The 13,336-nt window shown below is 48.8% G+C and overlaps 1 protein-coding gene across 1 annotated transcript in view; it reads right to left on the reverse strand.

Moving 5' to 3' along the window:
* Positions 1 to 13,336, reverse strand: part of ctnnal1 (catenin (cadherin-associated protein), alpha-like 1) — a 310,492-nt gene that overhangs the window by 41,355 nt on the left and 255,801 nt on the right. The window contains exons 7-10 of the mRNA XM_084312032.1: positions 6,780 to 6,938; positions 4,798 to 4,890; positions 2,463 to 2,940; positions 818 to 1,480 (exon numbers count right to left, since the gene is read on the reverse strand). Of these exons, the coding sequence (XP_084168158.1) occupies positions 818 to 1,480; positions 2,463 to 2,940; positions 4,798 to 4,890; positions 6,780 to 6,938 (1,393 nt within the window). The remainder of the gene's footprint in view (positions 1 to 817; positions 1,481 to 2,462; positions 2,941 to 4,797; positions 4,891 to 6,779; positions 6,939 to 13,336) is intronic.

The raw sequence follows: 13,336 nt of genomic DNA on the forward strand, positions 1-13,336 counted from the left end.
ATCTAGCTCATTAAACACCGGGACTCAGCGGAAACAAGACTTCAGCTGATTAGATCTGATGAGAAATAACACACACACACGCACGCACACACACACGCGCATACACACACGCGCGCGTGCGCGTACAGATAAACGCACACGCACACACACACATACACACACACGTACAGATAAACACACACGCACGCACACACACACACACACACATGTACAGATAAATACACACGCATGCACACACACACACACACGTACAGATAAACGCACACGTACGCACACACACACGCGTACAGATAAACGCACACGCACGCACACACACACACATGTACAGTACACACACATACACACACACGTACAGATAAACGCACACACATGCATGCACACACACACACACGTACAGTACACACACACACACCACACACACACACGTACAGATAAACGCAAACACACACACAAACACACACACGTACAGTACGTATACACACACACGTAGAGATAAACGCACACACACACATGCACACACGTACAGTACGTACACACACACTCGTACAGATAAACGCACACACACACATGCACACACACACACCAATTACCCTCCAGGCCGTCTCTTTATTACTATAAACAGACAGAGATATCAGCCTCTCACACCATGACCTTATTGATTGGCTGACCTTTGAACTCCAGAGCACAGAGTCATTACTGCCGGGTCATGGGGGGCGGGGTGGGGGTTGACACTCGCTCCCGTGATGGGAACATTCCAGACTCCCGGATAATTACTGCCAAAAACGTAATTAGATGTGCGACAGGGGGGACCCCACACCTGGGGAGGGGACGGATGGTGCAGGAGACAGGGGGACCCCAACCCTGGGGAGGGGACGGATGGTGCAGGAGACAGGGGGACCCCAACCCTGGGGAGGGGACGGGATGGTGCAGGAGACAGGGGGACCCCAACCCTGGGGAGGGGACGGGATGGTGCAGGAGACAGGGGGACCCCACACCTGGGGAGGGGACGGATGGTGCAGGAGACAGGGGGACCCCACACCTGGGGAGGGGACGGATGGTGCAGGAGACAGGGGGACCCCACACCTGGGGAGGGGACGGATGGTGCAGGAGACAGGGGGACCCCAACCCTGGGGAGGGGACGGGATGGTGCAGGAGACAGGGGGACCCCACACCTGGGGAGGGGACGGATGGTGCAGGAGACAGGGGGACCCCACACCTGGGGAGGGGACGGATGGTGCAGGAGACAGGGGGACCCCACACCTGGGGAGGGGACGGATGGTGCAGGAGACAGGGGGACCCCACACCTGGGGAGGGGACGGATGGTGCAGGAGACAGGGGGACCCCACACCTGGGGAGGGGACGGATGGTGCAGGAGACAGGGGGACCCCAACCCTGGGGAGGGGACGGATGGTGCAGGAGACAGGGGGACCCCACACCTGGGGAGGGGACGGATGGTGCAGGAGACAGGGGGACCCCACACCTGGGGAGGGGACGGATGGTGCAGGAGACAGGGGGAGAGCATCTGTCCGTCTCTCCTCCCCTGTTGTGTTCAAGTGGCACGCTATGGGGCGACAGTGGCTCGGGAGGTAGAGCGGTCGTCTGGTAATCCAGAGGTTCCCGGTTTGATTCCTCTTATGATTATCCTAATTATATTTTCTAATAACAATATAGCATAATTAAAATCGTGACCAAAAAAATTATATATAAAAAACAAATAAATAAATGTATACCGGTATGTATTTTGTATATAAAACTATGAAACTTTATTATTATTATTATTATTATTTAGGACCTGCTCCGAGGTCACCATTTGGCACACATGCGAACCATGCATACAATGCGTATCTGCGATTAACCCATCCCGTCGTCCTTCCCCCCCAAGGGCAGCCGGGAGCAGACAGGCGCCACGTGAGCCGCGCCAGGGGACCAATCCAAGTGCTCCTGTCCGTCTTCGTCAAGGACGCCACAGCGTTAGCGATCTTGTTGTTGTGCATGTTTTTCCATTGGGTTTATCTTATCGGGGGGGGAAAACCCTTGCGAGAACTTTTGTAACCTTTTGTTTTTGCAAAAGTATGTACTGAATTATGTTTTGTTTGTTGTTTGTTTTTTATTAATAATGTAATGTAAAAAGGGTAGGTAATTATAAGCCTCGGCTTCAGCCTACACCTTTTCGGTAATTTTATTTCTTTTATAAATGTTCTACTACTGTACATTGCGTTGTAAAAGAAGACAGAAATAAAATCATTCATTCATTCATTCCCACTCCTCCCGCCAGGGGCAGCGTGTTGAAGTGTCCTTGAGCAAGACACTTAACCCCTAACTGCTCCCGATGAGCAGGTCGGCACCTTGCGTGGTCGCCTCCGCCGTCGGTGTGTGCATGTGTGAGTGAGCGGGTAAAAATGTGAGGAACAAATTGTAAAGCGCTTTGGATAAAAGCTGTTATATGAAATGCAGCCATTTACGTTCCTCAGGCTTGATTTCATTGTTATTACTAGATCCCCTCCTTGGGAGCGCCGTGACTCGTGTCGCTGTCGGCAGCAGGATGGATGTGATCAATAAAGAGTCCGACTGCGGCCTAATCAGCGCCGTGTCATTTTCCTGAGTGGTTCGCTGCCCTTTATAGAGCCTGAGCTCGTCTCGGCGGGGCACGGAGGTGAACCAATCACCTTCTTCCTCCTCAGGGGTGAACCAATCACCTTCTTCCTCCTCAGGAGGTGAACCAATCACCTTCTTCCTCCTCAGGGGTGAACCAATCACCTTCTTCCTCCTCAGGGGTGAACCAATCACCTTCTTCCTCCTCAGGGGTAAACCAATCACCTTCTTCCTCCTCAGGGGTAAACCAATCACCTTCTTCCTCCTCAGGGGTAAACCAATCACCTTCTTCCTCCTCAGGGGTAAACCAATCACCTTCTTCCTCCTCAGGGGTGAACCAATCACCTTCTTCCTCCTCAGGAGGTGAACCAATCACCTTCTTCCTCCTCAGGTGTGAACCAATGATTTTCTTCCTCCTCTTCATGGTAGAAAATGACCTTTTTTTCTTTTTTCTTAATATTTTCTTTATAATAATAGACCTGTTCGCTGTATACAAACATACCGTGTTCGAGCCAATCAGCAATACCGACTGAGTCACGTGACTAAGTTGCCCCCTACCTGCGCGAGCTGCTGCGCTAAACTAAAATAATACGACGGGGCTCTATGGAGAAACCATGACACTCCCCTGACTAAAAGTTGTTTCAAACGAAAACAGCTGGATGTCATTTAGCCAAATCAGCGTGGCCATGAGTGTGAGTCTTTCACCTTTTACACATCTAGCTTTGGCCATGGATTGATTGTTTAGATGGCTAGCATGGCTAACAAATGCAAATATATTGTAGTCTGCCCCGTTGTTCTGACCAGGACTACGTTCGTTTTGCCCCCTTGATCTGCCCCCGTATACAGCGGATAATAATAACGTTTTCAAGGGCAACGTGAATCGAACATCCACATAGTCATCCAGCGAGTAAGAAAACAACAACATTTGTTGGGGATTTGAATTCCACTCATGCGGGCATACGGGACCAGTGGTGAAGTATTTTTACTCAAGTACTGTACTTATGAGCTACTTGTACTTTACTTGAGTATTTAAATTGTAGGGAACTTTATACTTTTACTTCACTACATTTCAAAGGAAATGTTGTACTTTTTACTCCACTACATGTATCTGAACCCATCAGTTACTAGTTACTTTGAAGAAAAAGATTTTGGATAGAAATTAGAAAACATGGCAAAAATATATGAAGATTATGTACTTTCACATTTGAAGCCTGTCAACTTCAAGAGGATGTAATCAGAGCAGCATAACTGGACCACATTACATAATTGTATCATCCAAGACACATTCAACAAGCAAAATCTGTAAGACACTAAGGGGCGAATTCACAAGGGGTTTGCGTGGCTTTTTCTGACGGAATGCCTGTGCAAATAGCCCCAAAACAAACCTTGCTATTCACAAAGCACTCGCAAAGCGTGAAATACGGTGCTAACTGCGTTGCCATAATCATTGCATCTCTGTGCGTAAGTGCTATTTGCGGGTATTGGAATGAGGTAATATGGGTGGAAAATGTGTGCCTTTCTATGCAAATGAGCCTCATTGCAAAAACACTCACTATAAGGGTTCAGCACCATGGACAGGTCTGCTCAAACTGGGTTGATTAATCGAGTTTCAATTTCAATTACGATCTCGTCTTCCCACGATCTGAAAACAAGATAATCGAGATAAAACTATTATTGTGCGGCATGCCGCGTTGCTCTCATTTTGTCTTGTGCACGCTTCCTTCATAGCTGTGCCCCCCCCCCCCCCCCCCCCCCAAGCCCAGTAGTTTCAGCTCGTGTTGAGAGGGAGGGAGGGAGGAGCCACCTTGGGTAACTTGTAGAAGATGACAGAAAAGTAGTCTTCGGTCGAGAAGGAGGGTAAAACAAATTCAGTTGTCATTATTTGATGTTCTCAAATCAATGAGCAATCGTGTTTAATAATCGTGATTTCAATATCGATCAAAATATTCAATTTTATTTTATAATAATATATTATTGAGCAGCCCTAGTTTGGTAATTTGATAATTGTTGCATTTTATTTTTAGAAATTCATATTTAGTTAAACCCTTTTTCAACATGAAGTAGCCCGTAGTTAAGTAAACGACACCTTTATTTAACATTATTTCAGTTTTTCTCAAGATGCTGTTGCAAACAATCTACAAAAGAGACTTAGTGTTATTAATGTGAATTAGATCTACGGTCAACATTTAGGAGGTTAAAGGTTACCTGTGGACCAATCACGTGGAAGGTCTCCTCGGCGTGTATACAGGTGATCTCCAGTGGCTCTGTCCCCGACACGTGACACAGCAGGCGACATGTCTGACACCGACAGGGGAGGAGTCAACAGAGGAGGAGTCAACAGAGGAGGAGTCAACAGAGGAGGAGTCAACAGAGGAGGAGCCAACAGAGGAGGAGTCAAACGAGGAGGAGTCAACAGAGGAGGAGTCAACAGAGGAGGAGCCAACAGAGGAGGAGTCAACAGAGGAGGAGTCAAAAGAGGAGGAGTCAAAAGAGGAGGAGTCAACAGAGGAGGAGCCAACAGAGGAGGAGTCAACAGAGGAGGAGTCAAAAGAGGAGGAGTCAACAGAGTCAGCTGGAGATTCACTCCAGTACCCTCTCATTATCGTTACTGCGATGTCACTCCCCTCTCATTACCATTACTGTGATGTCACTCCCTTGATATTATCATTACTGTGATGTCACTCCCCTGTCATTACCGTTACTGTGATGTCACTCCCCTGTCATTATCGTTACTGTGATGGGGCGACATAGGGCCCAAAGGGTGCTTGAACACCTGCCCCAAAAAAAGAGTCAAAAAGTGCCCTTTTTTGCCTGGTGTTAATTGTATTTAATTTTTTTGTTTCTTCTCTATTGAAATCCTATCAAATATGTGCTAATTGTAAGTTTCAAAAGACCCCCCCCCCCATATGCCACTACATAGTAACATACTATCTATCATCTCATGAGCTCAAGTGGTGAGCGTTGGAACAAAGTAGCTAGCTTGCTTCACTAGCTCTCTGGAGCCATTGACTTTCATATTGAGTGTTTAAGCCTCCCGGGAGTTCGTTTGATTTTGAGTCTGCTACAGTAGGACGTTTGAAGAGGGGAACGTTTTGGTTATCTTTTTCATGGACGTTGGACTGGAGTCAGCGGGGGATGTCACTTTCTGAAACTACTGAAGTGGATTATGCTCTTTCAACATGGAAAAGTAAAGGAATGGAGAATGAGCTCTGCAGAACGTACATACATTATCTTTCACGGCCATCTTGTGTGAAAGTAAAAAAAAATAATGTGTTTGGAGAAGTAGCCTACCTCCTCTGCCTGTGTACAGAAGATCATCATTTAAAATATAAATGTAACCCTTTCACTACCTACCACCCTAACAAATGGTTTAACCCTTTCACTGCGACAATGCAGAAGGTTAACCCTTTCACTGCCACGTGACAACGGGTTAAACCCTTTCACAACCACACTACAGAAGGTTATAACCCTTTCACTACCACACGGTAGTGAACAGGTTAACCTGTAGTGTGATAGTGAAAGGGTTAACTGGCAGGTGACTCGCCCTCGTTGCAAATGAGGGCAACCTCAACTTTCTTTGAGTTAAAATAAAGGTTGGAAATTAAATTAATTAGGTTCAATGGTATTCCGTACAGAGTGAAATAAGCGACCAACGGAGCACACGACAGCATCTTACACCATGAAACTGTGTATAAATGATTTTAAATCTATCCAAAACATTTGTATTACTCGTGAACTGTTCATTTTATGTAAATGTTTTTGGATGACAAGCAAACAGTGTTTCATATCTCTCTCATCCCCAGTCAGTCAGTGGAGAAAACTAGCCAAAATATCATCTTGACTTGATATTTAAAAAATTTCATCCAATTATTGAGCAAAAGCTGATCTATTCAACAGCGTTAACATCGTTATTGTGATGTCACTCCAGTCTCATTAACATTACTGTGATGTCACTCCCCTCATTATCGTTACTGTGATGTCACTCCCCTGTCATCATTGTCACTGTGATGTCACTCCCCCCTCATCGTCATCACTGTGATGTCACTCCAGCCCCCGTCATCACTGTGATGTCACTCCAGCCCCCGTCGTTACTGTGATGTCACTCCCCCCTCATCATCATCACTGTGATGTCACTCCAGCCCCCGTCGTTACTGTGATGTCACTCCAGCCCCCTCATGCTCACCCACCTCCACCAGCTGCTCCTTCTGCTCCCTGAGGGCCTGGGCGTACTCCCCCACCGCCTCCAGGTTGCCCTCGGCGCCCGAGGACTTGAGCGCACGCAGGGGGAGCTGCTCTCCGTGCGCCTTCAGCAGGTCCGAGGCACGACCCACTGCCACCTTGTGGAGCTAGAGCGGGACAGGAGAGAGGAGAGGAGGAGAGGAGAGGAGAGGAGAGAAGGAGGAGAGGAGAGGAGAGGAGGAGAGAGGAGAGGAGAGGAGAGGAGAGGAGAGGAGGAGAGGAGAGGAGAGGAGAGGAGGAGAGAGGAGAGGAGAGGAGAGGAGGAGAGAGGAGAGGAGGAGGGGTGAGGAGAGGAGGAGAGGAGGAGAGAGGAGGAGAGGAGGAGAGAGGAGAGGAGAGGAGAGGAGAGGAGAGGAGAGGAGGGGAGAGGAGAGGAGAGGAGAGGAGGGGAGAGGAGAGGAGAGGAGAGGAGAGGAGAGGAGGAGAGGAGAGGAGAGAAGGAGAGAGAGAGGAGATGAGAGGAGAGGAGGAGAGAGGAGAGGAGAGGGGATAGGAGAGGAGAGGAGAGGAGAGAAGAGGAGAGGAGGAGAGGAGGAGAGGAGAGGAGAGGAGAGGAGGAGAGGAGAGGAGAGGAGAGGAGAGGAGAGGAGAGGAGAGAAGAGGAGAGGAGAGAAGAGGAGAGGAGAGGAGAGGAGGAGAGGAGAGGAGAGAAGGAGAGAGAGAGGAGATGAGAGGAGAGGAGGAGAGAGGAGAGGAGAGGAGAGGAGAAGAGGAGAGGAGGAGAGAGGAGAGGAGAGGAGAGGAGAGGAGGAGAGGAGAGGAGAGGAGAGGAGAGGAGAGGAGAGAGAGGAGAGAGGAGAGGAGAGGAGAGGAGAGAAGGAGAGAGAGAGGAGAGGAGGAGAGAGGCGAGGAGAGGAGAGGAGGAGAGGAGAGGAGGAGAGGAGGAGAGGAGAGGAGAGGAGAGGAGAGGAGGAGAGGAGAGGAGAGGAGAGGAGAGGAGAGGAGGAGACGGAGAGAGAGAGGAGATGAGAGGAGAGGAGAGGAGGAGAGAGGAGAGAGGAGGAGGAGAGGAGAGGAGAGGAGAGAGAGAGGAGATGAGAGGAGGAGAGAGGAGAGGAGAGGAGAGGAGAGGAGAGGAGAGGAGAAGAGAGAAGGAGGAGAGAGAGGAGAGGAGAGGAGAGGAGGAGAGGAGAGGAGAGGAGAGGAGGAGAGGAGGAAAGGAGAGGAGAGGAGAGGAGAGGAGAGGAGAGGAGAGAGAGGAGGAGAGGAGAGGAGAGGAGGAGAGGAGAGGAGGAGATGAGAAGAGAGGAGAGGAGAGGAGGAGAGAGGAGATGAGAGGAGGAGATGATAAGAGAGGAGAGGAGGAGAGAAGAGGAGAGGAGGAGAGAAGGAGAGGAGAAGAGAGGAGAGGAGGAGAGGAGAGAAGAGGAGAGGAGGAGATGAGAAGAGAAGAGAGGAGGAGAGAAGGAGATGAGAGGAAGAGAAGAGGAGAGGAAGAGAATAGAGAGGAGATGAGAAGAGAGGAGAGGAGGAGAGAAGAGATGAGGACGAGAGCATAGAAGAGGAGAGGAGGAGAGGAGAGGAAGAGAGGAGAGGAGATGAGAGGAGAGGGGAGGAGAAGAGGAGAGGAGGAGAGGAAAGGATGAGAGGAGGAGAGGAGAAGAGAGGGGAGCATAGAAGAGGAGAGACGAGGAGAAGAGGAGGAGATGAGAGAAGAGAGGGGAGCATAGAAGAGGAGAGGAGAGAAGAGAGGGGAGGATGAAAGCAGAGGGGAGGAAAGGAGAGGAGAAGGAGGAGGGGACATGAGAGGACAGATGATCAGAGGAGGGGAGAGGAGAGGAGGAGAGGATAATGAGGGGAGATGAGAGGAGGAGGGGACAAGAGAGGACAGACGTGCAGAGGAGGAGAGGAGAGAGGAGGGGAGAGGAAAGGAAAGGAGAAGAGGAGGAACAGGTTGGAAGTGATAGCAGTTCAGACTCCAGTTGATACACCTGCCTCATTCACAACGTCGCCATGGCAACACCGTGAACATTCCGACGACGAGCGTTCTCATGAATGCGTTCAGTCAGTCAGTGGAATGTTGTCTTAGAATTCTATCGACCTCTATAAAGCCACTGTGATGAGTGTTTAGTTCTCAAAAGTCTAATCTCTGTGAAATATCTCTGTAATACAAACCTTCACTTACAATTGGCTTTATAAAATATGACATTTAAGTAATTAGGCCTTCACTAACCGAATTGTAGTATTTAACCTCTTAAACCCTAGCCATGTTTTCCCAAAATTCGCCTAAAAGTACATACCCAAGTAAATGAATGATTATACAATGGCATGCAAATTTCTCGATTCTGATTGGCTGAAACAGTCAAGTTAGACGTGGTTATTTCTCATAACCCACACTCGTGATCCCAGAACCCACCCACAACCGAATTACAATCACTCCGCCAGTTCGACTTTTTAGGAAAAACCAAGATGGCGGACAATAATCTTTACGAATGGATGTGTTGAAAGCGTCATAACGACTAATTCAAAAAACTATTCTGTCACGTGGAATGTGTTAGTTTCTTACACAATGTTGGATTATGTAATTGGTGGGTCATCATGAGTCAATAAAATAAAAATAAATATCGCGTGAAGTCTGTTTTGAAGACAGGCGAAATTATAGCCATGTTCTCGCAGGCTCATCTGCGCAAAAGCGCATTGCAGAAGGTGCAGAAGGTTCTGAGAATTCTGTTCCAGCTAAAAGGCAAAATAACGACCCAGATACTCTTTTTACAAACTGCACTATAACCGGGAATGTTACCATCAATGTAAATAAACCATAATCACCCTACAAAAACAGTACTGTATTTGTAAATCTGGTATGTCATAAATGTATAGATGTAGCAGTACTGTCTATCTGTATGTCATGTATGTCATATATGTTATGATGAATTGAAAATGGGGGACCCTGATGTAAACAAGACGAAAGTCTTTCTCTGGTCTGCATCCCCTTAACAATTGTGTGTATTGAGCTGTACTGTATTGTACCCATTCTGCAATCTGGTAATAACATTTTCAATCAATCCAATCATTCCAATATATCATTCCAATATTAACCGCTAACTTCATAATTCATCTGTATCGCAACCGAATCACGGATTTCGTCGAGGCAGGTAGCATTATGTCGGGAAAAATGAAATGAAATAAACAAATGTGAATTAAAGAAGTTAAAACGAAGTTTAGCCTATTAAATTGTTTAAAAAGCCTATAGCCAATGATGTATTTTAACGCGACTGGCGAGGACTGCGAGGAGGGGGAATTGAATTGCAACCGTGTGCAAGCAAAACTTTGACTGTAAACGGCATCTAACCTGACTGCATAAACACAACGTCCATTATGCTTCAATGAATGTGTGTTTATTGTATAGCAATAAGGTTGGATGAATTCGGCAATTGTATAAAGATGTAAGCACTGTCTATCTGTAATAACATTTTCAATCAATCAATCAATCAATCAATCAATCAATCAATCAATCAATCAATCAATCAATCCCATAACACACGCTCACAGATGGAATGCCTTGAAACAGCGCTGCTCACGGAGGCAACGTCTCTTCTTTTTTTTGGAACAACTTTTTCTGCGGATGGTTTTGTCAATAAATCTTCAATGAATGTGTGTTTATTGTATAGCAATAAAGTTGGATGAATGCGCCAGTTGTATAAAAGCCATAACGACCACCCCTAGGCATGGTCTAATTCTCATAACCCACTCCTGCGTATGATGTAATGCTTAATTGCTCCACTTCAACAAGGTCCCGTTGCATGTTCTTGGTGTCTAGGGACATCTATGGACCTCAGGGAATGTATTCCCAGTGTCAGAAATATTGTGTCTGTTACTATGCTTGAGTAATTTATAATGAACCAAAGGAGAATATCAATTATTATTATTTCTTTTTTCCCCCATCTTTGACGGAGAATAACGATAGGTTATGACTATAACCAAGTTCTGTCAATAGTGGTGACGCTCGACATCACTCTTGCACTATCCCCGCATGTGCACGCGCACTGAATAAAATTCCACAATGTACCTTTAATCCCAGTATTCGTCTGACCACACCCCTCGTTAGCTTACCTTCATAAGCAGGTGTGTGGTCACCTGCTCTCCTCCTTCCCAAGCTTTCACCACAAGGTGAGATCAAGGGCTGCAGCGGCGTCGGATGCCGAGCGTCACCACTATTGACAGAACTTGGTTATAGTCATAACCTATCGTTCTGTTTCATAGTGGATCCGCTCGGCATCACTCTTGCACAAAGGGAGGCCGAGCGGAGCCACCGGCTGACAAATACACCCTGCTGAAAGCCCCCCACAACCATCAGAACAGGGAGGGCCGAGCCCCCCCAACCCCCCCTAATGGAGGGCACCCCCCCTATTAGAGGTTTCCCGGGAGGGCGACGGACCCGACCGTGCGAAGAGGCACTCAAGCAACTCAACGCACAGGGTGGCAGACCGTGGCCTGACCCCACGACTACACACACGCACAACCCGCATGCCACCCAGGAACGAACGGAGGAAACAACCTCGTTACTGCACCCAGAAACACGGGGTCAAGGGCAAACCCAACCCCGTGGCAAGGCCGTAGCAGCGGAGCGCGAAGGAAGGCCCAGACCCACCAAAGGGACTGGACCCCCTAGAACGGGGGCCCGGAGAAGTCCATGATGCCAGCATCAAGACCCCACCAGGTGGGCACTTAGTGACCCCGCCCCCCACATCGCCAGCGTATTCGGACAAAGGCCCCTCAGCCGAGCGGGCCCTGTCCCCCCAATAGTACACCGCCTGGCACACTGACCCTGCAGAACAGGCAGTCAGCATGGCCATAAGCACACAAAAAGGTTAACCAACGGAAGCAGGCAGCGCACCGGGGAAAACCAGGCAACAGGCTGTTAACCCGAGCCTGGAGACTGCGGACGAGACAGGCGCCAGAGGGGACAGCTGAACACAGCCGCACCGGCGGAAGGGGCGCATGCTGGCGTTGTTGCATGACCAAGCCTCCATTTAAAAAAAAACCCACCCAGAGGGGTTGAGGCAGAGAAGGCTGACACGATTGGCAGACGTCATGAACGTGCAGGGGCACCCTCAACCGGTTAACCCGGGAGTTGACACTGCTCCAACACACCAGAGAACCAATCACCTAGTCGTTACCCTATGCGGTGGTTGGTCCCATAACCCCTCAGGAAAAAACTCCAAAACATACCTGCGGTACTACCGCAGTACCCGTGTTCCAGTTTCCAACAAGGTTATCCCGAGCCTACGGGTCAACGAAAACATTACTTCGGACCGGGCCCGGTGATACGGGGAGCACAGGGTCCCCCGAGGAGGTCAAAGACCACCCCAACAGGCCCCTCTTCGCCATGCGTGAGAGAGGAGCGAAAAGAATGGAGAACCAGCCCCAAGCACACCGTACTTGGTATTCCCAGGCGGTCTCCCAACCAAGTACTAACCAGGACCAACCTGTGTAGCGGCCGAGATCTGATGAGATTGAGCGTGTACAGGTTGGCATGGCCGTAAGCCATTACGACAGTGCTGAGTACAAAATGTACCCAACCAGGGTCTCCATAGCGCTTAACCCTGTGACACCCGGACCGACCTGGCATTTTTCCCCCTGAAAAAAGCCCAAGTCCCTCAGGGTACCAGAACAGCAGATCTGCATCCCCGGCGGACAACGGGTTTAACTAATCCGGACCAGCGTGACCAGAACCAGTCCCGTGCCCTAACCACGCCGACATGCCTACTCCAGGAGAAGGGGCAGATATGCGTGTTGATCTTAAACATGAAAAGAAGGCGCCACCCAGACGTTCGGGGCGAACCGCGCTCGGTGGCCCACCCCCAGGGCGTGAGACCCCTCTACATATGTTCAGATCCATTCCGTCATCATCCCCCAGATATGAACGAGAATCCGTTGACAACCAAAACAGGCCGTCGGAAGAGGAAAAACCTCCATCCCAGTTGCTTTATAAAAACGCTGTTTTAACCCCAAGCAACCAAGGCGTGCCAGTCAGTCGCCTGATTACAGAACACCCCGAGCTAGCACTATGCGTGCGTCGGGACACAACCACATCAGAGAACAGGCTATTTAGACCTGTCATTGAATCCCCAAGGCGCCCAGGGGAACGACAAGAGGGGTGTGCTACTTCCTAACTCCAACTCTTTTTAATAGAAAAGAAGGAAGAACCAACAGTATGTATCCCAGTCTACACAGCCGGGGGTAACATTTTTTCACATTTTTACATCCCACCACCCTCCCATAGGAAGGAGACGGAAATCCCCAGAGAGACTTCCCACGCGAGCTGTACAGATTGAAAAGAATATATTGCACCTTGAGCCATGTAAAAGATTGGTTTTAGGGCTCTCCGGGGAGGAGGCACTGAACCCATACACACTCAATAATCGAATTGAATCGAATAAACACACAATAGAGTAGGACTCCTTCTTGAGGTTCCACTCACCTTGACAATCTGAGGAGGAGGCTCTGTACTCCGAAGGAGGCTCCCTCACATGGAAGGAGTGTCCCAACTTACAGAAGGCCCGAA

Source organism: Notolepis coatsorum (genome assembly GCF_963971535.1).
Source record: "Notolepis coatsorum genome assembly, chromosome: 4".
NCBI lineage: Eukaryota > Metazoa > Chordata > Actinopteri > Aulopiformes > Paralepididae > Notolepis > Notolepis coatsorum.